Raw genomic sequence first — 26,282 nt, forward strand, 5'->3', positions numbered from 1 at the left:
TTTGAGTACCGGCACCTTTTTTGATAGAAAAAACGCACTGCCGCACTCCTCTCCTCCAATACCAGGAAACAGTCAACGAGAAGCTCCAACCATGTCCTTTAGTCCTTATTGCCACGGCTGTTCCCTGTTTCAGCTCGCGAGTCTTCAGCTGTGCGGCCATGAGATCGGAAAATCCGCGGGAAAAATGAGAGTTGCTCACCTGTAACGGTACTTCTCCGCGGCGCACAGACTGAGGACTACACAGAGGGACACTGGTAAGGAAATCGGAGGATCCCGGGAGAATAACCCTCAGCTTTAACTACATCAGCTGTCTTCTTCTAAAAACATTTATTTTTGGAAGATATATGTAAAATGTCCACATGTAAACGTCTGGGCAAAGAAAAAAATTTACTTCGGCACCTAACTCTCACCTTTCAGGAAATCCAGACTGCCCCAATTTGACTACCCCTATCGGACTGACTGTTCACTACTACTACTACTACTTAGCATTTCTATAGCGCTGCCAGGGTTACGCAGCGCTGTACAAGTCTAACATGGGGAAGGACAGTCCCTGCTCAAAAGAGCTTACTATCTAAAGGTTACAAACTATGTAGTCAGTGTAGGTAACATGAATGGGGAGGGTGGTTAGGCGCCAAAAGCAAGGGAGAAGAGATGGGCTTTGAGTAAGGGTGAGGGGCTTGAAGATGGGCAGGGACGGCGCATGACGTATGGGCTCGGGAAGGCTGTTCCAGGCATAAGGTGATGTGAGGCAGAAGGGGCGGAGTCTGGAGTTAGCGGTGGTGGAGAAGGGTACAGATAAGCAGTGTTGCCAGGTGGGCGGTTTTACCGCCCAATTGGGCGGTTTTCCGCGACCCGCCGCGGGAAATTTTTGCCCGCGGCGGGTTGCGGTTTTTTGGGCGGCTTTTTGGGTTTCTGTGCGGTTTTTTGGGCGGCTTTTTGCCTTTTTCGGCCGCGGGGGGCGGGGTTAGTGACGTTTTTTGGGCGGGGTTAGTGATGTTTTGGGCGGGGCCAATGACGGGGAGGCGGGGCCGATGACGGGGGAGGCGGGGCCGATGACGGCGGGGGTGATGACGCGGGGGTGGGGGTGTCAGGGGCGGGGTTTGTGTTTGGGCGGGTTTTGGGCTGGTTTTTGGGCTGGATTGGGCTAGAAAAAAATTTTCCACCTGGCAACCCTGTAGATAAGAGTGATTTGTCCTGAGAGCGGAGGTTACGGGTGGGAACATACGGGGAGAGGAGGGTAGAGAGGTAATGGGGGGGGGGCTGCAGATTGAGTGCACTTGAAGGTCAATAGGAGAAGCTTGCACTGGTCCTTTAGACTGTAAGCTCTTTGAGCAGGGAGTGTCCTTTATGTTAAATTGTACAGCGCTGCGTAACCCTAGTAGCGCTTTAGAAATGTTAAAAGTTTTTAAATGGGATCCTCTGTATCCGTTTTTTACCTTTTGCCCTACAACACAGCTGTCGCCAGCTCTTAGGGACTAACCTGAGGGAAAACCCTTCCCGCCTCGGGTAGTTCTTCAGCTTCGGGTCTGGGTGACTAAGAAAAAGCGAATCTTCTTACTTCAGCCCGCGCGCGCCGCCGTGCGGAGAACTACCGTTAGTAGCGACGCGTTAGGTGGTTGCTAAGGAAACCCCTGGCGTCTTCGTTGTCCCGCCCCTTTTGACGTAACTTCCTGTTTGCGGCTAGGCGGGAGGGGGAGAGGAGGACGCCGCCGAAGGAGCGCAGCTGCTTCAGGACGGAGGAGGAGGACTGCTCAGTGGCAGGTAGCGTCTTGCTGGTTGTTGGAGTTCTTAAGACAAGTTTGGAGGTAGGGCGGACGCGGGAGCTTCAGAAAGAGAGAGAGAGAGAGATACCCGTGGGGGAGGGGGACTGAAGGGAGAGATACTGGACCGTTGAACGGGGAGGAGAGAGGACTAGAGGCACGCTGGACCACCGGCAGGGGGGGAGGGTCTCGGGACGCCCCCCCCCCCCCCCCAACCTTCGGGTTTCTCGCACTAGCGTCGTGTGAGGTGCAGTGAAATGCGTGTGACTTGGTATCTCTGGCTTAGCTGGGGGACAGTGACAACAGAACGTCTGGCTTGTAATTGTTCCTGTTGCGTTCGGGCAAAATGTTTGATGAGGAGGCCCGTGGCCCACTCGGTTCCGCCGTCTCTTTTACGGGGACACCGGGGCTAGGGTTACCATATGGCTCCAGAAAAAGGAGGACGGATTGAGCCAGCCGGGTTTTACTTCCATTGCTTTCAAGCAATGGAAGTAGAGGAGTGTGGTAGCCGTGTTAGTCCACTCTTAAGGTTATCAATAGAAATCAAAATAAAACATGGAAAAGAAAATAAGATGATACCTTTTTTATTGGACATAAGTGAATGTTTTCACTTATATACACTGTCAGCTAGCACATTTGCTTATTTCCGATCTGAGGAAGAAGGGCGACCTTCGAAAGCTAATCAAGAAATGTATTAAGTTATGTCCTATACAAAAGGTATCATCTTATTTTCTTTTCCATGTTTTATTTTGTTTGATTTCTATAGATTCTACATGGAATATTGCTATTCCACTAGCAACATTCCATGTAGAAGTCGGCCCTTGCAGATCACCAATGTGGCCGCGCAGGCTTCTGCTTCTGTGAGTCTGACGTCCTGCACGTACGTGGAATAGTGGAATAGCAACATTCCATGTAGAATCTCCAATAGTAGCAACATTCCATGTAGAATCTCCAATGGTATCTATTTTACTGTCATAGTAATGCTTGAATGTTTTCACTTATATACACTGTCAGCTAGCACATTTGCTTATTTCCGATCTGAGGAAGAAGGGCAACCTTCGAAAGCTAATCAAGAAATGTATTAAGTTATGTCCAATAAAAAAGGGATCATCTTATTTTCTTTTCCATGTTTTATTTTGTTTGATTTCTATAGATTCTACATGGAATGTTGCTATTCCACTAGCAACATTCCATGTAGAAGTCAGCCCTTGTAGATCACCAATGTGGCCGCGCAGGCTTCTGCTTCTGTGAGTCTGACGTCCTGCACGTACGTGCAGGACGTCAGACTCACAGAAACAGAAGCCTGCGCAGCCTTCTACATGGAATGTTGCTAGTGGAATAGCAACATTCCATGTAGAATCTCCAATAGTAGCAACATTCCATGTAGAATCTCCAATGGTATCTATTTTACTGTCATAGTAATGCTTGAATGTTTTCACTTATATACACTGTCAGCTAGCACATTTGCTTATTTCCGATCTGAGGAAGAAGGGCAACCTTCGAAAGCTAATCAAGAAATGTATTAAGTTATGTCCAATAAAAAAGGTATCATCTTATTTTCTTTTCCATGTTTTATTTTGTTTGATTTCTATTGATAAGCAATGGAAGTAAAACCCGGCTGGCTCAATCCGTCCTCCTTTTTCTGGAGCCATATGGTAACCCTAACCGGGGCGCTCCTCGTAGTACGAACGAGAGTCCCGGGAGAGCTGCAGCGAGGATGCCTGGTGATCTTTTGAGCGCTCTTCCCGGTGCCCTGACTGAAATGGAGCGAAAGGAGGGGATGACCGGGCTCGGGTTTCCCTGGACTTACACGGTCCGGCTGAAGGGGGGGGGGGGGGTCATGGGTTTTGCGCACAAGCCAACGTTGGTTGGACTCCGCACTTTGGATGTTTAGGTGAACCAAGCGCATCCTCTTTGCTAGTTCAGGTTTTATTGTCTGGAAAATAAGGATCTATTTTTCGTCGTGGCCTTAAATAACATTAACGCGTTCTTTCCTGTAAACTGCGCTGTTACTGTTGGGTGTGCAATGAATGCACGCTATTACAGATTTCATATTTGTATTATTATTTTTTTTTATTTTTTCTTCTTCAGTTTTCCTATGTGTGACCTTTTAAAGCGATGTTTCAAGGCCACTGCATGTCACCTCATCTTACCCATGAAACTGTCCTCGGAGTAGGCGTTAAAAGCAGGATGAAATAATTTGGCCATAGGAGCCAACTTCTCAAAATTATTGGGGGTTGCAAAGCCCAGTGGAAATACCCCTTCCTTGTACAAATGCAAGGAATTTTCTCAATATTGAGGGTGCTCAAGCACCCACAGCACGGCTGCTATGAATTTGGCTGTGCTTTAAATTGTATTGTACTCTGTTGTACTTAAAATACAGTAACTTACAAAAATTCTTAGTAGTTTTTTTCCTTCAGACTTGCTTGATTTTTGGTCCTAAAGGATATCTCTCCCTTGAACTGATCAATGATCTGAGCCATATGAAGTCATAGTACTAATGAAAAGATAGAAAGCGTAACTGAAAGAAATTTGTTTTTAAGCATTTAAGAACTTGGCTCTTATGAAATATGTAGTGGTGTGGTACCAGTAGCTTACTTAGGGTATTTGACACCCAGGGCCAGTCATTTTTTAATACCGTCCCTCCAAAATCCAGTGGTAGGCATACTGAGAATACAAATCACTCGGTACTTATAGAGCAACACTACCATACCATAAACAGTAATTTCTATGAGTCACGTAAGGAAAAGGAAAGCATCTTAAACACTGCAGTGAGCACTAGAACATCAATTCACCTATTGTAAAATGAAACCAGCAAGAATAGTGCAGGTCTTCAATCCTGCACAGTCAGTGTCAACCGAAAGCCATGTCTTTTTCACATACACAGATACATCCAAATCCACTATAGAATAAGAAACCATAAACTTTCTATTTAGAAAAAATTAAACTGAACCCCCAAGATACCAGATTCCACATACATTGCAACACACCACAGAAACAGAAAATGTCTCCTAGTACTGTGCAAAATATAAAGACAGCAGATGTAAATTGTGTGGTGGTTTAAAAGAACTCCTTTGGATGGATTTCCAGATATAGGGGCCCTTTTACAAGCTGTGGTGAGCACTAACACATGCATACTGCTTCAAAAAATGGACTACTGCTTTGTGCGCTGAGACATCCCGTGGTAATTTTGCCACGTGTGTGTGCTACCCATACTCTAAAAAAAATAAAATAAATTTTTGGATGCAGGGAGCATGTCTAAGGGGGACAGAGAATTGGCATGTTCTTCGCTAATTGGGTAACGCAGCTACATTACCGTGTGCTGACCAATTAGCGTATGCTTGGTGCAGGAGCCCTTACCACGTAACAGGTGGTAGTAAGAGCTCATGCACTAATCGGTTTTAATGGCCACTCTCTAATGGCAAAATTAGCATGTGGCCACTAATACAAAAAAATAGGAAATTTTGCCATTTTACTCCAGTGGTGAACATAGCCTTAGCACGTGGGCAAGACGCATAAGGGCGTGCTATGGCCACTGTTTACTATTGTTGGGTAAAAGGGCCCCTTTAATGATTAACTGCTGGGTACACTCTGCTTTGAAGACTTTAGCTTCTAGTGGGGCTGTAACAATTTGTAGTGGTGAGAACTACCCTCATGAACTTTCTTAAGCTATATACACAGTATGTACAAAATTAATAAAGTAATTCCTTAAATCCAGGGAAGAGACGTGCTAGAAATCTGTTTTTATTCCAGATAGTTTACATGCTGTTAAATTTTCCCTTGTTTCTGACATCTTACAGGAGCACCGTTTCCTAGTGATATTATGTTTTTGTTTTTAATGGGGAGAGGAGGGTGGAATTTAGATCTGTGGTTTATGCAGTACTACTACTTAACATTTCTAAAGCGCTGCCAGGGTTACGCAGCGCTGTACAATTTTAACACAGAAGAACAATCCCTGCTCAAAGAGCTTACAATCTAATGGTCAAGTGTAGAGTCAGTCAAGTAGGGGCAGTACCAGAGATGATATGCTCTGTAGTAACTACATTGAATTAGCAGGAATGCTTTTAGATTAAATTCATACACCACAATATTGTCATTAAATAGGAACACGTTTGCAATTAGCATTACTATAATTCGCTCCTTGATCTTACTTAGAGGCAGATGCAGCAACCAAACGTAAAAAAATCAAAATCGTTAAAGTCCCTAACGATTTTTAAAAAACGAAGAATGCACCAAAAAAAAAAGTCACACATGCTCAGATCGGTATTCAAACGTACAATGTATCAAAGAATCACAATACACATCGGTAATCGGCCCCTAAATCATGCGCAGAGCAGCCAAGCGTTTTGCTGGCTGCTCTGCGCATGCTGCAAACGTAAAAACAAACAAAAAAAAAAGCCACAACACATACACGTGGCTACCCGGTCTGCACCAATATAAAAATACAAAACCAAAAGATCGGGAGGGGGCAAGGGCGCTCATCAGGAGCGTCCTGTACGGACGGCCTTGCCCCCCCCCCCCCCCCGCTGCTCCCCACTTTCTGCCGCTCCCCCCCCCCCCCCGAAAAAGCAAAATGCTAGCTGGCTGCCCCGGTCCCCCTCCCTTCCTGGTTCCTGTGTTCTGCAGAGCTAACTCCGCCTCCCGTCATTCTTTCGCACCGTGCCCCGCCCCCGCTGCCCCCCCCTGAGGTCGACTACGCCGCTCCCCCCCCTCCACCGAGACCCCCCTCCCTATTAACGACCCGAGCAGCGCCTCTCACCTCTTTCAGAAGCGCTGCACGGGCAGGAAGATCTATTGTGTTGGTTGTAGAGTCTCCATGACGTCTCTTCTAACCTGGCCCAGGCCCCGCCTCCTTCTGACGTAAGTAACCTACGTCAGAAGGAGGCGGGGCCTGGGCCAGGTTAGAAGAGACGTCATGGAGACTCTACAACCAACACAATAGATCTTCCTGCCCGTGCAGCGCTTCTGAAAGAGGTGAGAGGCGCTGCTCAGGTCGTTAATAGGGAGGGGGGTCTCGGTGGAGGGGGGGAGCGGCGTAGTCGACCTCAGGGGGGGCAGCGGGGGCGGGGCACGGGGCGAAAGAATGACGGGAGGCGGAGGAACACAGGAAGGGAGGGGGACCGGGACAGCTAGCATTTTGCTTTTTCGGGGGGGGGGGAGCGGCAGAAAGTGGGGAGCAGCGGGGGGGGGGGGAGGCAAGGCCGTCCGTACAGGACGCTCCTGATGAGCGCCCTTGCCCCCTCCCGATCCTTTTTAAATTTTTTTTATTTGATGTGTTTTCTGACGTCCTTTGGACCAATCACAGCGCTTTTAGCTCTGCTAATGCGCTGGGATTGGCTCAAAATTTGTTTATTTTTTCACTTAATGATTTTTCCTGGCACAGAGCTGTCCTAACGAGAGGTCCAGACCTCTCGTTAGATTTCCTGCTTTTTTCCTGCGTAAAGGCAATCGTAAAAGGTTAGTGCATGTCGTTTCAATGGGGTTTTCACACTAATTGCTCATCTCCATTCCGTTTTCGTTAGCTGCTGGCTTCCTCGGTAAAAGCCCTTTGATGCATGCAACGGATCAAATTTTCCTCGTTGGAGGGTCATTAAAGGCTCATTTAGCTTTAGTGCATCTGCCTCTTAGAGGAGTAACTTGGTAAGTGTGAAGCATTGTGTGAGGAAATATTTTATACTTTTTGAAATCCATTCTTAGGCAGGAGGAAACATGAAATCATTGAGGATCTTTAACATGCTCAAGGACTTCACTGATTCCTAGTACGAAGATCTGTTAGTTGGGAGTTAGAAAGGTTGTATGCCCCATATATTCTATTTACAGAGTTGAATAAATCAGATGTTTCATGGCTTATATGAGCAGTACTTTTTATTCATGGTATCTGATGCCTCATATGACATCATAAAAGGCAATGACCAGCTTGTGAAGAAGCTTCACATTTTCACTGTCCCATCTGAAAATTCCATACACTGTTTTCTGATCTTACAAACCTCTCGGTAGCGGAATCTGGATATTAAGACAGCTTGGTAAAAGGTACAGAATGTTGTATGTTTTACCTGGAGCTATCAGTGAAGACCTTCTCTGAATTAAGGGTTTGCAGTTCTCACTGTTGAACATAGAGCAGATTTGATTGAAATTACTAGGGAAGTTCTACACTGATGATGAAACTGTGGGGATAGCTTCCTCTTTTGTTTTAACTGTATAGACATTTGCTTATTTCCGATCTGATGAAGAAGGGCAACCTTCGAAAGCTAATCAAGAAATGTATTAAGTTATGTCCAATAAAAAAGGTATCATCTTATTTTCTTTTCCATGTTTTATTTTATTTGATTTCTATTGATAAATTTTAACTGTATGAAAAGCCTTTGTATGAGTGAATTAAAAGTGACTTGAAATAAATACAACTATTATGGGCCTAATATTTAAAAAGACTTATCCAGCCAGTGTTAATACCAACCACATAAGTTCTTGTTTTCTAAAATATTAGTCCTAGCTAAACACACAGTTTTATGCATAGGCCACGCCATTGCGAGCAATATACCTAAAAAAGATGTGTAGCCAGGAAACTTGACTATGGGCCTCTGGCACAAACATGAGTGATGAAATTTATAACTTAAGCTGCTTTTTTCACTGGTCTAATGCATATGGGCTGGTGCTTCTGACTGTAAGCATGGCATTGGCACTTATCCCTGGATTCTATAAACTTGTGTGCCGAAATTCACGGCTTGGTTGCAAATTGTAGAATAAAGGCAGCTGCAAATGCAACTTTATAATTGGCTGGTAATTGTCAGCATGAATGTAAACCAATAATTGGGTGTTAATTGGTATCAATTAGCATTTGCATGTGCAATTGCCCTTAATCGCTATTTTAGAAGTTGCACGTGCCAATTCCATTTTCAGGGGGTGTGGACACAGGAGGGGTATGGGCGTGATTAGGCGTGAAGTGCACAGATTATAGAAAACAAAGAGGTGTGAGCACTTAAACAAGCCTTAGAAATGGCGTAAGAGTTTTAGTCTAAAGTTAGTCATGTAATTACGGACTTACGCTAGTATCATATAATGGGAGTTCTGCACAGAACTGCCTTTATAGATCTTGCGCTTAGTGCATATCGTCCCAGTGCCTAAATTTTGCCCTCTACCCCTTAATGCTTAACTTTGCATTAGGTGTGCTGATTGAATATAGGCCCTGTGTTTTTGTTTGAACATGATAATTTAAGTATTAAAACATAATATCAATAGGAAACAGTGCTCCTGTAAGATGTCAGAAACCAGGGAAAATTTAACAGCATGCAAACTATTTGGAATAAAAAAAACTATAACCCAAGAAGACAGTTCTTAAAGAAAGAATAGCCTGAAGATGTTGTGTATTCAGGTGCACTCCCTCAGTATCTTCAAACAAGATGAGCTCATGTTTCATTTCAGGCAAGCATACATTGCATTTCTTTTGCACTGTTTGCATGTGGGCCTGTCTTAGTACATAGTAACATAGTAGATGACGGCAGAAAAAGACCTGCACGGTCCATCCATCTAGTCTGCCCAACAAGATAAACTCATATGTGCTACTTCTTGTGTATACCTTACCTTGATTTGTATCTGCCATTTTCAGGACACAGACCGTAGAGGTCTTGTCCAGAACTAGCCCCACCACCCAAACACCAGCCCCACCTCCCAATCTCGGCTAAGCTTCTGAGGATCCATTCTTTCTGCACAGGATTCCTTTATGTTTATCCCACGCATGCTTGAATTCTGTTACCGTTTTCATCATAGGAGCCAACTTTTCAAAATTATTGAGAGTACTAAACCCAACCCAAATTCTCTCTCCCCGGACACAGTCAAGAGGTTTGTTCAGTATTGGGGGTGCTCAACCACCCACAGCACCCACAGAGCTGGTGCCTATGAACTACATTATGATATTCCCATGTTGTATGTAAATACAAGTTAAGTAGCTCATATGGTAAAGGGAAGGGGAATGGATTTAGCTCATGCCTTTGTAGTATTAGTTCAAGGTAAGTTACATTCAGGAATAGCTTGAGGTAACCTTTTTTTTTTTTTTTTAGCACATGATGCCATTTCCTCACTGAATCCAAAAAATTAATGCAGGTTATATTCAAATTCAAAAACTTTATTTCTCAGGGCTGCAGACATGTATTTTGCTGCTTATTTTTGGATTAATTTTCTATTCATCTTCATTATCACTTACATTTCTACCTAGACTCTCACTGGTTAGATCTTCTTTATCCACTAAAATCTTGTCCTGATAGACCAGTTCAGACTAATGGGTTATATTCCGTTACCAGCAGATGGAGGCTGAGAAACAAAAGATTCCAGTGAGATCACCAGTATATGAGGTGGTACCGCCAGAATCCTGTATTTCTTTGCTTTCAGCTGCCCCTGTGGCCACTCATTGCTCAAGCAATGCACAGGATATCAAAACATCTGTTCCTGGTGATTTCAATAGCTGCAGATTGACCTCATCATCCTTGGTATGCAGATCTTGTGCATCTCCTAGTAGGCCCTCTGGTTGGGCTTTTCTATTTATTTTTGGCAGTCCTTTTCAATTTTTAGTTTTGTTTTTATTTTTACGGCAGTATAAACCATTTTGACTTGGGTTCATGAGAAACGGTATAGCATACTCAATGATAGACAATACTGTTACTGAGAGGACTGGGCAGGGGGGCACCGGATCTCGCCCTCTGTGTCAGGAAGCCGTCCAGGTGTGGCTTTGGGCACTCCGTCACTGCACTTTTCTCCAAGCCACTTATCTGGCAGGTGTAAACAACAGTCTGCCCAACAGACTGAGCAGGATAATGCAATCTCACGAATGGTCTCTAAACATGGGTGTAGTCCGCAAAATCTTCAGAGCGTGGGGCACCCCCTCGGTGGATCTTTTTGCCACTCGGATCAATCACAAGGTCCCTCAGTTCTGTTCCAGGCTTCGGCCCCACGACAGACTAGCGTCAGATGCCTTTCTCCTGCATTAGGGGACAGGCCTTCTGTATGCGTATCCTCCCATACCTCTAGTTTGGAAGGCTTTGCTGAAACTCAAGCAGGACTGCGGAACCATGATCCTGACAGCACCTCTCTGGCCGCGTCAGATTTGGTTTCCTCTTCTTCTGGAGTTGTCCTCCGAAGAACCGTGGAGGTTGGAGTGTTTTCCAACCCTCATCACTCAGAACGAGGGGCCGCTTCTACATCCCAACCTTCAGTCTCTGGCTCTCATGGCCTGGATGTTGAGAGCTTAGAGTTCACCGCTGTGGGTCTTTCAGAGGGTGTCTCCCGAGTCTTGCTTACTTCCAGGAAAGATTCCACAAAGAGATGTTACTCTTTCAAATGGAGGAGGTTTGCCCTCTGGTGTGACATCAAGGCCCTAGATCCTCTATCTTGTCCTACACAGACCCTGCTTGAATACCTTCTACACTTGTCAGAGTCTGGTCTCAAGACCAACTCCGTAAGAGTTCACCTTCGTGCGCTTAGTGCTTATCGCTTTATGAGAGGTTTGCTTTTGTCAAAGCCCCCTGTCAAACCTCCACCAGTGTCATGGGATCTCAACATCATTCTCACCCAGCTGATGAAAGCTCCTTTTGAGCCACTGAATTACTGCCATCTGAAGTACTTGACTTGGAAGGTCGTTTTCTTGGTGGCAGTTACTTCAGCTTGTAGAGTCGGTGAGCTTCAGGCCTTGGTAGTGCATGCACCTTATATCACGTTTCATCACAATAGAGTAGTCCTCCGCACGGCACCCTAAGTTCCTGCCAAAGGTGGTGTCTGAGTTCCATCTGAATCAGTCAATTATCTTGCCAGCATTCTTTCCCTGTCCTCGTACCCGCCCTGGCGAAAGCAGTTTGCACACCTTGGACTGCAAGAGAGCATTGGCCTTTTACGTGGAGCGGACGAAGCCCTTTAGACAGTCCGCCCAGTTGTCTCTTTTGATCCCAACAGGAGGGGAGTCACCATCGGAAAACGAACAATCTCCAATTGGGGAAAGGGAAATGGGACTTGATATACCGCCTTTCTGAGGTTTTTGCAACTACATTCAAAGCAGTTTACATATATTCAGGTACTTATTTTGTACCAGGGGCAATGGAGGGTTAAGTGACTTGCCCAGAGTCACAAGGAGCTGCAGTGGGAATTGAACTCAGTTCCCCAGGATCAATGTCCACTGCACTAATCACTAGGCTACTCCTCCAATTGGCTAGCGGATTGCATATCCTTCACTTATGCCCAAGCTGGGCTGACTCTGGAGGGCCATGTCACGACTCATAAAGTTAGAGCCATGGCAGCGTCAGTGGCTCGCTTAAAGTCAGCCTCCATTGAGGAGATATGCAAGGCTGCAATGTGGTCATGAGTCCACACGTTCACATCTCACTACTGCCTCCAGCAGGATACCCGACACGACAGTTTGTTTGGGCAGTCGGTGCTGCAGAATCTGTTCGGGGTTTAGAATCCAACTCCACCCCCCAGACCCATTTTTGTTCTGTTCCAGGCTACACTCTGTTATTTATGGTTTCAGGTCAATCTATGTTATGTCCTCGCCGTTGCGAGGCCCAATTGACCAATGTTCATTGTTTTGAGTGAGCCTGGGTGCTAGGGATATCCCACATGTGAGAACAAGCAGCCTGCTTGTCCTCGGAGAAAGCGAAGATAAATACCTGTAGCAGGTATTCTCCGAGGACAGCAGGCTGATTGTTCTCACAAACCTCCCCTTTGGAGGAGTTGTTGTTTATTTGCTTTTTGATTTAACTGAGCGGGAACGCTCAAGCGACGGGCGGAAGACGGCCGCTCATGCGCACTGCACGCGCGCCAGAAGACTCTGGAAAATGTTTTAATATTTTGCTGGCAAAATTGCCAGTTTCCTGGGCCAATGCGGACATCGACCCACATGTGAGAACAATCAGCCTGCTGTCCTCGGAGAATACCTGCTACAGGTATGTATCTTTGCTTTCTCTGCTGGTAAGCGGGCTTAACCCATTAGTCTGAACTGGTCTAGCAAGGCTTAAGGACAGGTGAGAGTAAAGCTTACCTTATTCATTTATACTCTCTGCAGGTTTAAAGAGAGAGGGTAGGGCCTTCACTGAGATCGGCACATGTACACTGTCTGCAAGTGCTGCTGAGGTCTATTTCTCATCTTCATGTTTTGCTATTAAACATGTTAATACAATATAATTAGAAGCTATCTTTGTGATATCTTTGAGCTTGGTTCAGTTTTTACAAAACATTTTTAAAAGTTCTGAAAGTTTTTTTTTTAATATTGTATATTTTAAATCGCTGATTTTTTTTTTACCCCTTTTTTTTTTTTACTGAAGTATAGCTAAGTATAATTGTGGATTATTGTTTATACATTTTGGTGCCTTCCTGCTCTTGTATTGCAGTTCAATAGGCAGTATGTATCTAATAAATACAAAACTGCTTTGTATTCTGACTTGGTGGAGAGATTGTAAGTGCTGACAGAACCTTATTTATCTGTACACATGGAGTGAACTTTCAAAAACTTTGAGGCATGTAGCTAGAAAACGAGTTTTTCAGATTGCCATAAGCACTTCGCACCTGCTCCCATAAAAGTGGAAAGTACATAGATACTGCATTTTCATTAATGGCTGTCTTGGGGGTTCTTTTGCTAAAACTTAGTGTGCGCTAACGGACAGTATCGTATCCTAAATGCTGTACATCCTACTTTATACCTATGGGCCATGTGGCATGTAGTGCACACTAATATGAGCCTCTTGATGTATATGCATTGTGTATGTCTTGTAGCGCTATAGAAATAAGTAGTAGTAATAGTGCTTGTCCTTTAGTAGCCGCTCTGGCTGACCAGAGGTATTGAAACCATGCACATTACTACCTAAAGTAGTAGTGTCATCTGATATTGGAAAATTCATTAAGGAGTTGAATCAAATCCAAGCTAAAAGCCCACTTTTTTGAGACTGCTTTTAATTCTTAACTCTTTTACCTGTTCAAGATCCATGCTTTTTAGTCATTCCTGTAATAAATTAAACTCCTTGGTCCTATTTTTCTTGAATAGATTGTCCCCTCACCTTCCCTTAGAGTTGTATTCCTTCAGATATAGTATTGTACTGCTGGACCCGCACTTGAGTGTTGGGGGAGGGGGGCACCTGCGCAGTGGGATGCAGCCAAAGACCTGTTAAAGAGATGATATGCTGGGCAGTGTCTGCACTGGGCTCCATTGGATGACGTTGCCCATATATGAGAATACATGTCCTGCTGTCCTTGCAGAATACCTGTTACAGGTAAGTAACCAATTTATTAAAGGGCTGTATATTAGACTTTAATCATATAAATCCCAGCATGCAAATTATCTTGATAGTTACAGTTAATATTATTTCCAAAGTGTTTCAGTTTGCCCATGTCAATGACAGAAGTCTTCTAAAATGGATTTGGAATGGGCGAAATACTAAAAACTAATTAGAGGTATAGCAAATGCACGTTCTTCAGTCATGTGTTTTGTACCTTTAAAAAAAAAAATAAGTATAGTATTTAAGAGCCATACTAATTAAATCAAATAAAAATGGTTCCTAGATCAGGCGTAATCAGAAACATTTGAAAACTATTCATGGAAATCAGGCCTATTTGTCATTCTTGAGGACTAGAGATAAGAATTGCTGGTTTTGAATGTTTTATTCCCTCAAGCTGCTTCCTTTCAAGAAGTGTTTTGGTCCTGTAACTGCCATGCTCCTGGGAACATGATGGCCTCTGTTTTATTATGCTGACTTTATAATAAGCCTAGTGTATAGTGTTACTGAAAATCTGCAATTTGTCCATTTTTTTAAAATTAGGTGGCATCCATAGGAAGACTAAAAAAAACAACTGGGAACCAAGTTAAGTGAAAAAGGAAATTGGTGGAAAACCAATTGTGATCTAGTTCTGGAAATTCTTGTTCCAGTGAACTCTGCATAAATTGGGCTGTTCGCCTTCCATCATTATGTTAATTTGTGGCCTAAAAGGGTGATTGTATTGCAAGCTAATGTATGCAGAAGGGAAGGAAGAAAGTGTCCCTTTGCTCAGTAGCTGATCTTGGGTTTGCTGGAGTGCATATGTACTTAATCCACTGAATTAAATCTGTCTGCAGGCTTTGTTAAATGGGTGTTTCTGTTGCAGAAAAAATAATCAGGCAGTTCTGATTAGTAAAAAGGGCCCCCTATGTCACAAAAGTGAATTAAGCACTTGTATGTAAAATAGCAGGAACTAATGATTACCACAGCTGGCTTGACTCTTAGCACACACAGTTTTACACATTGAAGTGCATAACCTGAGATGATATAGGAAATGGAGGTGTACTTCTTCTTGCAGTTAGCAACTTAACATGGCAGTCACCTCCTGCCACCTCAGTATTTACCTCAGAAGCTTTCTATTATCACACACTAGAGGTAATTCTTTAGCTGAGCATCATTTATGTGGCAAGGTAGATGCCTATTCTATTACAGAACCTAGGCACCTAGATTAAGTACATAAGTATTGCCACACTGGGACAGTCCAAAGGTCCATCAAGCCAAGCATCCTGTTTCAAACAGTGGCCAATCCAGGTCACAAATATCTGGCAAGATCCCAGAAAAGTGCAATACTGTGAAGCCTCCCGCTTCGGATCCCCCTGGGCACGCCCTACTCCGCCCTCTAAGTACAGGTCCTGCTCATCACGGAGGCAGTTTGCAGTTTATTTAGGCACAAAACATATAAGACTAGTAAAAGAGGCCTGTTTTTGATAGAAATGTAACGGGCGCTAGCAAGACTCCATGCCCCCTCCCTACGTCCCTCCCTCCCCTCCGAGTTCCAACCCCCTCCCCTCCGAGTTTCATGCCCCCTACCTCTTTCCCGCTCTCCCTCTCCTCCGAGTTCCAGGACCCCTCCCTCCCCTTCGAGTTCCATGCCGCCCCTTTCGTCTGAGTTCCAGACCCCAGCGCCTCTCTCTCCCCTCTGAATGCAAGCACGACCTGACCGCCTGCCCCTCGCCTTCCTAAGTGCCGGCTGTAATTTAAAACTTGTTACCTCATGGTCTGGCGGCAACGGTGAAGTGGAGCAGGCACGGCTCTTCAGACTGCCTTCCCTTCTGTATCGGCTCTGCCTCTGGTCCCGCCCTCATTTCCTGTTTCCGGAAGGGCGGGACCAGAGGCAGAGCTGAGACAGAAGGAAACGCAGGCTGAAGCGCCGCTCGCCTTCACTGCTAACGCCGGACCCCGAGGTAAGAATTTTTAAATTCTGGCCGGCACGCAGGACGGCGAGGGGCAGGCAGAGGACAGGTTGTGCTTGCACTCGGAGGGGAGAGGGAGGGAGGCGCGGGGGTCTGGAACTCGGAGGAGAGGGCGGGCATGGAACTCGGAGGGGAGGAGAGGGATGGAGGGGGGCAGGCGGGCATGGAACTCGAAGGGGAGGGGGGCCTGGAACTAGGATGAGAGGGAGGTAGAGGGTCATGGAACTCGGAGGGAGAACGGGGGGGAGGGAGAGGGGCAGACCAATGGGAAGTGTGTTACGAACCCAGGCATCCAGACGTAGAACGTTGGAGGTGCAAATTATTATATAGGATAATTTTCTAGGTAACAGTATGATAATCCACCGAGTAAATAAGGTACTGACTCTGCTGTCCAAGCGGCTTGGCCCCCAATGTCCAAAACCTCGCACTCCAAAAAGGAATGATTCCCAAAATACAGTAGGTAACCCAAAGAAAATAGTTCAAGCACCCCAGCAGTTCATATAAAGCAGTTTATGCCAAGCAATTCCCAAAACAGTAGTTCAAAGGGTTCAAAGAAGAAATCCCATCAGTTCATGTAAAGCAGTTCATGCCAAGCAATTCCCAAAACACAGCAGTTCAAAGAAAAAAAAAACCCAGCAGTTCATATAAAGCAGTTTAAGCAGAGCACTACCTTACCCCTCTCCCTCCTCTCCTAATCACCACAGGGAGAGTAAAAGGGTCCCACCCAACTTGGCCAGCACTACCTCCTGACCACCACCCCAATACCCAACATTTGTAAACATGTTCTCTTAACTCCCCTTCAGGGCTAGCCACATTTTCCCTTTTTCTACCAAGCCTTCATACCATGCAGCCAGCTGCTGTTTTACTTGGGTGCCCAGTTTAGCCAGAGCAGAAGTATCCATCAGCTTGTCTTCCCTCCTCCCCCTTCCCCTTGCCAGTCCATGGGTTCTTCACCACACCCATCACTCAGCTGCTCCTCATCTCCCTGATTGGGTAGGCTCAGAACCTTTTCCCTTAGCCTGTTTCTTTGTGACTGGTTTTCCCAATTCCCCCTTCTTGTCCTTCTCCTAGCAACCTCTGGGGGCTGTTGGGAATGGAAGTCCCTGTTTCTATGGTATGTCCTACTCAGGGGCTGTTGGGAGTTGTAGTTTTTCCCTTTCCTCATTCTTCAGGGGAGAAAAAGAACCCTCTCTTTTTCTCCAGCCCCCTTCTTCCCCCTTGCGCTTTCATTCTCCCTCTCCTCCTCATATTCCTTACAAATACATTTTATGCTGCTTATCCCAGAAGTAAGCAGTGGATTTTCCTCAAGTCGTTTTAATAATGGTCTATGGACTTTTCCTGTAGGAAGCCACCCAAACCTTTTTTTAAACCCCACTAAGCTAATCTGGCAACAAATTCCAGAGTTTAATTACATGAGTGAGTGAAGAAAACTTTTCTCCGATTCTTTTTAAATTTACTACTTTGTAGTTCATTGCATGCCCCCTAGTCCTAGTATTTTTGGAAAGAGTAAACAAACGATTCATATCTACCTGTTCCACTCCACTCATTATTTTATAGTCCTCTATCATATCTCCCCTCAGCTGTCTTTTCTCCAAGCTAAAGAGCCCTGGCCACTTTAGCTTTCCTCATAGGGAAGTCGTCCCATCCCCTTTATCATTTTCTTTGCCCTTCTCTGTACCTTTTCTAATTACACTATATCTTTATTGAGATGCGGTGACCAGAATTGAGCACACTATTTGAGGTGCGGTCGCACCATGGACCAATACAAAGGCATTATAACGTCCTCATTTTTGTTTTCCATTCCTTTCCTAATAATGTTTTTTGGGATTGTCCTATTGCATCCTTTTGGGACAAAATAGGTACATATATTGGATGTTTCCTGGGCTCTCATATAACCCTTTCTTTTGCATCCTGGATATTGCATCGTGGGGGGATATGGGTGCCCAGGGTCGGGGTCCTAAATTGTTTATCCATAAAGCAACCCTAGTGGGGAAGAAATGTGCCATTTTAGCAGTGGGTTGCCATGGAATGTCACTCGGCACTGTGGACAGTGAAGAAATTGGCTGCATGCCCTTTTGTTGTGGGAGGCTCATATGTACAAGCGCGCTAAACGCTTTCGTAAGATCTGGTCTATGTTCAGTCTCTTCCCCTGTGGGCTCGGAGTCTCGTTTTGATCAAGTTGCACCTTAATGCCTCATATTGCTTTCCTACAGAGGCTTGCTCTCTCTCTTCTGTAGTCACAGCTCTATTAGGTTTCCAGGGTTGGGTTTGGAATGGAGGAAGGGGTTTGGGGGCCAGGGTACTAGGAGATTTATGGGGTATGTTTTGGGATGGGGTGGGATCAGGGGAGGCTATAGAGTCCAAGCCTCTCTCCTTCATTATGGGTGAGCATGTCTTGGTAAAGTTTGATTTCATCTGAAGCGTTTTGAGAAAGGTATGTTTTTGCTGTCTTACAATTAGCTTTACATTTTTTAGCTGTTTTTGCCATATGATGTTTTGTAGAAAGTATCCTTTGCCACTTTGTCATTTTCTTCAATAAAAATATTCAACTAAGTAGTAAATTTGAGAACAAATCGGAGAAAATATTTCATCACACGGCAGCCATTTCGATTTTTCAACTGGCATAGGCAGGAGCAATCCCCACTCACTCATGCCCATGCCGTATCCAGTCTGAAAATGACTGCCCCAGCTTCCAGCAGCAACCATTTTGGAGGCTGCTGTGGGAAGTCGCAGAAGCCAGTTTGACTGTGAAGCCAGCGGGGGCAGGAGCAGATCAGGATTGTGAGGCTACTAGACCATCATGGCTTCAAAGGTGAGTCCAGGGAAGGTAGAGTTTGTGGTTAGGAGATGGACGGGCTTTCTTCTTGGGGGGGAGGGGGGAGGGAGGGAATCTGCAACGGTTTCGGTTTAGTTCTGGCTGTAACCAAGAGACGAATTTCGGCTGCAGATTCAGTTTCAGCTGAAACAGAAAGCCCCTATTTCAGTCACCCTCTACTATCTAGAATGCTAAGTAGTAAGGGGACCCACTCAGAGGTGGACTACAAGAATTGTAAGTTTCATCCATCTTTTGTTTCTCTGTTTCGCCTAAAACACCAGGCATTTTATGGCTTGGGAATCACTCCTGGCAAACTCCCCTTAAACTCACAACTGTAATTTGCTTAGTATCGTAGCGTTTCATCCAGTATCAGATGCAAAGCAAGAGGGTTATAAATGCTTAAGAAAAGTAGTTTTCCTCATTGTAATTAACCTCCTCCTATGATAGTGATTGCATAGGTGTGTATGTATTTATTAAGTATATATAGTAAATATGTATATGGAGAGGCAATGTGGATGACCTGGCTGAGCTCCTAGCCTGCTGTCTCATCAATTTAATAAGCTTTTGATCTGTTACCAATCAACCACACTACCAACCAGTGACTTAACGCCGCTGTTTTCTCTTGTTGCAGAAATGATCTACATACGCAGTACATATCTCTGCATAGAATAGGTGATTATTCTAGTTCAGTTTATATGGAAAGTTGACAAGCAGTTTGTTGAATAAATCTGTGGCAGTTCAACTAGTTTGTTATACAGATGCACAGTCTCGTGTCTGAAATCTTTGGGATCAGACACATTTTGGATTTTGGAACTTTCAGATTTCGGAATGCTAGTCAGAAAGTTTAGCGATTAGGAGCGTATTGAAAGTATTACACAATTTATCAGTACTAATTGGTAAATATTGTTCCTTTTTCTGCTTCTCACTGTTACCGTTAGGGCAATCTACAGCTCTTTTGGGTTGAGTTTGTGCCACATTGGAACATGTTTGGCACCAAATATGAGCTTTGCTGTATAGACAAACCCCCATGGAAAAAAAAATTCAAGGTTTTCAGAATTTCAGATAAGAGATTGTGTACCTGTATTCTTTATTCAGTTGTTCTATGGTCTCTACTTCAGAGAGTCTGTATCCAGCATTTTGAAAAACCTCTTAATTACAAAAAAGAAAATTAAATGCACAAATTTTTCAAATTATGTAGTATTTAACTTGTAGTGCTTAATGTATAGAAGTCACTTTTATCCTTAAAGCCTCATAAAAATTATTGCCATATAAAACTGTCTGATTTCTTAGCTAACATCATTCAAGAGAATGAGCAATGTCTAGTGTTGCCAAGCCCTGAAAAACTCATACCGAGTCCTACTGAATATAAATCTTAAAACCTCAAGTAGGTCAATCTAAAAATAGAGATATATAGGAGCTCTGAGTTCAGGTGTAGCCTATGCTTTATTCCCTTGGGATTAATTAAGTTAAATATTGCAGTGGTTGTTTCTAAGAGAAACATATAATGGCTTATGTGAACACCACCACAGTCAGCCAGTTTCAGGAAAAGCTATGCTGTCTGCTTGGAGCATGTCACTTGATCTTTTATGATTAGAGAACCTTAGTCATAGTCAACAGAATAGGGGATAAAATGATCTGTGGAAATAATAAACCCGGGGATAATATGGGAACAGAGCATCTTAAATTTGTTTGTCATGATGAGAAGAATGTATTCTACAGCAAAGAATATAATGAACATGATTTGCTTTGCTTTCCAACAGGTTGTTGCAGAACCCATCATGTCAGTCAGCGTTCATGAAAACCGGAAGTCTCGCACAAGTACAGGCTCCATGAACATCTCACTGTATCATAAACCCACTCATCCAGATTGTGTATTAGCTCATCTGAACACACTCCGCAAGCAATGTCTGTTCACAGATGTTACCCTCTGGGCTGGAAACAAATCCTTCCCCTGCCATCGGGCTGTGCTGGCAGCCTGTAGCCCATATTTTGAAGCAATGTTTAGCAATGGTCTGCGAGAGAGCTTAGATGACGCCGTGAATTTCCATGACAGTCTTCATCCTGAAGTTCTAGAACTCCTGCTAGACTTTGCTTATTCTTCTAAAATCATTATTAATGAGGAAAATGCTGAATCCTTATTGGAGGCTGCGGACATGCTTCAGTTCCATGACATACGCGATGCAGCAGCTGAGTTTTTAGAGAAGAACCTTTACCCATCAAATTGTTTGGGGATGATGTTGCTTTCAGATGCACACCAATGTAGAAGACTTTATGAACTATCCTTGAGGATGTGCCTTGTTAACTTTGAAACAGTAGTGGAGAGTGAAGACTTCAACAGCCTCTCTAAGGATATCCTGTTAGACTTGATAGCTAGTGATGAGCTAGAAATAGAAGATGAGCAGATTGTTTTTGATGCCATTCTCCAATGGGTAAAGTATGACTTGACTAAACGGAAAGCTTTCCTTCCCGAACTCCTTAAGAACATCAGACTGGCATTGCTGCCTTCTGACTGCCTCAAAGAAGCTTTGGTTTGTGAAGACTTAATTGTGGCAGATGAAAAGAGTAAACTGATCGTGAATGAGGCTGTTCATTGCAAGAACAAAATTCTTCAGAATGTTGGTGTGGTTACCAGTCCTTGTGCTAGACCTCGAAAAGCAGGCCATACGTTACTGATTTTGGGTGGGCAGACATTTATGTGTGACAAGATCTACCAAATAGATCACAAGGCAAAAGAAATTATTCCCAAAGCAGACTTGCCAAGCCCAAGAAAAGAATTCAGTGCTTGTGCCATAGGTTGTAAAGTTTACATTACTGGGGGGAGAGGTTCAGAGAATGGGGTTTCCAAAGATGTTTGGGTGTATGACACGGTACATGAGGAATGGTCCAAGGCTGCACCAATGCTGATTGCTCGGTTTGGACATGGCTCAGCTGAATTAGAAAACTGCCTTTATGTTGTGGGTGGACATACTGCAGTAGCTGGAATCTTTCCAGCATCCCCTTCTGTTTCTTTAAAGCAGGTGGAAAAGTATGATCCCATATCAAATAAATGGACAATGGTAGCCCCTTTAAGGGATGGAGTCAGTAATGCTGCAGTAGTAAGTGCCAAGCTTAAGCTGTTTGTCTTTGGTGGAACCACTATACACCGTGATAGGGCATCTAAAGTCCAGTGTTATGATCCAGTAGAAAATCGTTGGTCTATCAAGGCAGAGTGCCCTCAACCTTGGCGCTATACAGCAGCTGCAGTTCTTGGCAGTCAGATTTTCATTATGGGAGGTGACACAGAATTCACTGCTGCATCTGCATATCGCTTTGACTGTGAAACAAACCACTGGACTAGAATAGGAGATATGACTGCTAAACGCATGTCATGCCATGCTTTGGCATCTGGTAATAAACTTTATGTTGTGGGGGGTTACTTTGGAACCCAGCGTTGTAAAACTTTAGACTGTTATGATCCTATCTCAGATTCATGGACTAGCATCACTACTGTGCCTTATTCACTTATACCAACTGCTTTTGTTAGCACATGGAAGCATCTGCCAGCTTAAGAAGATCCGATGTGCAACCTGTAACAATGAGGAGTTTAATGAAGTAAGACTTAATTGACCCCAATAAATTGATTTCACATGCTCTAATTTTTAGCCATAATTTGAGGGGAGTTGCATGTGCCATAATAACATAAGAATAGCCATACTGGGTCAGACCAGTGGTCCATCTAGCCCAATATCCTGTTTCCAGTAGTGACTAATTCAGGTCACAAGTGACTGATAGATCCCAAAGAGTATCAAGATTTCATGCTACTGATTCCAGGGACAAGCAGTGGCTTCCCCCATATCTATCTTAACAGCAGACTATGGACTTTTCCTCCAGGAACTTGTCCAGACCTTTTTAAACCCAGATACACTAACCACTGATACCACATCCTCTGGCTATGAGTTCCAGAGCTTAACTATTCAACGAGTGAAACAATATTTCCTCCTATTCATTTTAAAAATAGTGCCACGTAACTTCTTTGAGTGTCCCCTAATCTTTTGTATCTTTTGAAAGAGTAAAAAATTGATTTATGTTTACCTCTCTACACCACTCAGCCTGTAGTAAAAGACTATACAAAGGTCCCCTCGACATTTCACTTGACTGAAAAATATCGAACTGTTTTGCTGAGAAGGTCTGCTTTATAGTGTTTATGGCATTTATAAACTGATTTAAGAAAGCAAAATTATAGGTAACTGTTAGTCACACAGTCGTAATTTATGTTAGTCATTTTTAAACATTAGCTGTTGTAGAATCTAGTGCAGAATTGTTGTAGACACAGCAACCATCCTATGACTTTGAATACTCAAATTTTGACTTTCTCATTCACAACACCTTAATTGGTTATAAAACAGAATTTCTTAGCTTGGCTATTTTTATCATTCTTGCCCCTCTTTGGTAGTTACCCTCCTGTTGTCAAAGTTAACTCAAGAGGGCTTGAAAAGTACAGCATTGCCTGTGTGTTGAGCCTTACATGGAGAAGCTTAGGGGTTTTATTTATTTAAGCTTTTCTCCATTCTTTTCAGGAATTCTGGGAAAGCTTAGTAAATCAACCACTGTAAGAGTAGGGTATCCTTATTCTACAAGAAAAGAGGAGAAGAGACAGTATGGAAGGAAGCATTCATATATTGAGGAATAGTTTCCATAAATCAGAAGTTGGAGGGGAGGAAGCTGAAAAAAATGAGAATACTCTTTACAGAGATTGATAGCTAGAATAAATTCAGTGACGGTGATAGAGGAGTCAAAGTAGTGACAGATAAGGCCTCAATGATTAAGCAAAAAAGGGAGGTAGCTAGAAAGTTGAAGTCAGCATGGGCACGGGATTTCTGCCAAAGGCATTCAGCAGAGCGGGCACATGAACATAGGTAGCGGATTCTTGCTGACCTCCTTCCAGTCTGCTCTTTTACTTGCCAAACAGGACTATTACATCCAGTTGACAAATTCTCTTGGCTCAAAACCTCAACGTCTCTTTGCCACACTGAACTCTCTCTCTCCTCAAAGTGCCTTCACCTCCAACTCCCCCTTCATTTTCCCCCCAGACTCTGGCTGAGTACGTTCATGATAAGGTTCACAAGATTAAACTTGAATTCTCAACCAGGTCACCTCCACCTCTCCTTCCCTTAGTCCATTCTCTCAACCCTCCAACCCCTGCCTCCTTTTCTTCCTTTTCTGAAATTACTGAAGAGGACACTACACATCTTATTTCCTCCTCAAAACTAACTACCTGTTCCTCTGATCCTATTCCCACCCATCTACTTAACACTCTCTCTCCTACTGTCATCCCTTTTATCTGTCATATCCTCAATCTTTCACTTTCCACTGCGACTGTTCCTGATGCCTTCAAACATGCTATAGTCACACCACTCCTTAAAAAATCTTCATTGGACCCTACCTGTCCTTCCAACCATCGCTCCATCTCCCTCCTCCCTTTCCTATCCAAGATACTTGAATGTGCTGTTCACCACCGTTGCCTTGACTTTCTTTCATCTCAAGCTATTCTTGATCCACTTCAATCTGGGTTTCGCCCCCTTCATTCAACTGAAACAGCGCTTGCTAAAGTCTCCAATGATCTGTGCCTGGCCAGATCCAAAGGTCTCTATTGTATCCTCATCCTTCTCGATCTATCTGCTGGTTTTTTCAGTATGTTTTTTTTTTTTTTTTGTTACATTTGTACCCTGCACTTCTCCGAGGACAAGCAGGCTGCTTGTTCTCACGACTGGGTGACGTCCGCGGCAGCCCCCACCAACCGGAAAGAAGCTTCGCGGGACGGTCGGCACGCAGGGCACGCCCACCGCGCATGCGCGGCCGTCTTCCCGCCCGTGCGCGACCGCTCCCGCCAGTTCCTTTTTTTCCGCGCCTGGAGAGAGTCGTGTTTTGCGCTCTCTCTGTTCAGCCGCCGGATCGTTCGATCGCGTATACGCTGATCGTGTTTTTTTCTAACTTTGTTTATCGGTTTTAGTTACCGCCCGGTTTCCTTTTAAAAAAAAAAAAAAAAGAAACCCTGCGCGTGTGGGACACGCGCTCCCTTTTTTCCCTCGCTTCCAGCGGGGACGCCACATTGCGGCCTAGTGGCCGCTCGGTCGTTTGTTTTCGTGGTGTGATTTTAGCCACCATTGACGACTTTGACTTCGCCGACGCGATTTTTCCGTCGATGTCCTCGAAGGTCAAGAGTGGATTTAAAAAGTGTGGTCGCTGCGGCCGGCCGATCTCGCAGACCGACACCCACGCTTGGTGCCTCCAGTGCCTCGGGCCGGAGCACAATCTCAAGTTGTGTTCTTTGTGTCTCGGTCTCCGGAAACGGACTCAGGTTGCGAGGCAAGTTCTGCGGGACCGTCTTTTTGGAACTTGCGCCGGCCCCTCGACGTCGACCTCGAAGGCATCGGTATCGACGCCCGGCCCTTCGGTACCGGTATCGATGCCCGAGACATCGGCACCGATGGCAGCGACCCCAGGAGAACAGGTCCCGTCGGCCCGCCGGTCTTCCGGTGAGAGTGGGGGTGAGAGGCCGCGTGGGCAGTTGGCCCCGGTCACGCCCTCAGCTCGTGGGCCGCGGGACCGAACCCTGTCTGACCCGGTACCTCGAGACCGAGGGGGATCGACCTCCTCCTCCTCCATGCCCTCCGGCGCCGGTGACGTGCATCGGAAGAAAGACAAGAAGCGTCGTCACCGGTCGCCTTCGGTGCATCCCGATGTCGGAGAGGAGACGACGCCGAAGCGTCATCGTCGTGAGGAGAGGTCTCCGTCGGTTGTGGAGGTACCGACGCGTCGGGGTTCCGGCACCTCGGTGCCGTCTCCTGGCCCCCAGCAGCTTCCGGCACCGACACCCTTACCGGCCCCACCGCCTTTCCCGGCAGCGGGCCTGGACGAGTGCCTCAGAGCCATCCTTCCGGGGATCCTGGAAGGGCTGATGCGCCAGGCTGTGCCGGCGCCGGGGGTGCTTGCGCCCTTGGCGCCGATGACTGTGGCGCTGGCGAGCTCTAGCCCGGCGCCGGGGCTGTCGACACCGCCGCCGCTTGCGGTGCCGGTCTCGACCGCCACGCAGGTGGAGTCGACGTCGATGGAGGGAGCTCCGTCCCCGCCGGCGCGGGAGTCCACCGCTCGACGACACCGAGACCTCGGTGCCTCGACGTCGAGCCGGGCCCGGTACAGGACTCAGCTACATGAGCTAATGTCCGATACCGAGGATGAGGACTCGTGGGGGGAAGAGGAGGACCCTAGATATTTCTCCTCAGAGGAGTCTACGGGCCTTCCCTCGGACCCCACGCCTTCACCGGAGAGGAAGCTCTCACCTCCTGAGAGTCTCTCCTTTGCCTCCTTTGTGCGGGATATGTCTATCAGCATTCCCTTCCCCGTGGTCTCTGTGGAAGAGCCGAGGGCCGAGATGCTCGAGGTCCTCGACTATCCATCACCACCTAGAGAGTCCTCCACGGTGCCGCTGCACAATGTCCTGAAGGAGACGCTGCTCCGGAACTGGGTGTGA

At 45.3% G+C, this 26,282-nt stretch overlaps 1 protein-coding gene across 4 annotated transcripts in view; it reads left to right on the top strand.

Annotated features, from left to right (window-relative positions):
• The first annotated feature begins 1,691 nt into the window (after positions 1-1,691).
• KLHL25 (kelch like family member 25) overlaps positions 1,692-26,282 on the top strand; it is a 46,019-nt gene continuing 21,428 nt past the window's right edge. Inside the window, exons 1-3 of one of the 4 annotated variants that reach the window (XM_030189713.1) lie at positions 1,721-1,761; positions 19,404-19,444; positions 20,533-22,363. In XM_030189713.1, coding sequence (XP_030045573.1) covers positions 20,551-22,320 — 1,770 coding nt within the window. In that variant the 5' untranslated portion in view covers positions 1,721-1,761; positions 19,404-19,444; positions 20,533-20,550 and the 3' untranslated portion in view covers positions 22,321-22,363. Of the gene's footprint in view, positions 1,806-19,403; positions 19,445-20,532; positions 22,364-26,282 lie in introns of all 4 variants that reach the window. The other 3 variants (XM_030189715.1, XM_030189712.1, XM_030189714.1) reach the window with 3 other exon arrangements.

Source organism: Microcaecilia unicolor, chromosome 1, assembly GCF_901765095.1.
Source record: "Microcaecilia unicolor chromosome 1, aMicUni1.1, whole genome shotgun sequence".
Taxonomy (NCBI): Eukaryota; Metazoa; Chordata; class Amphibia; order Gymnophiona; family Siphonopidae; genus Microcaecilia; species Microcaecilia unicolor.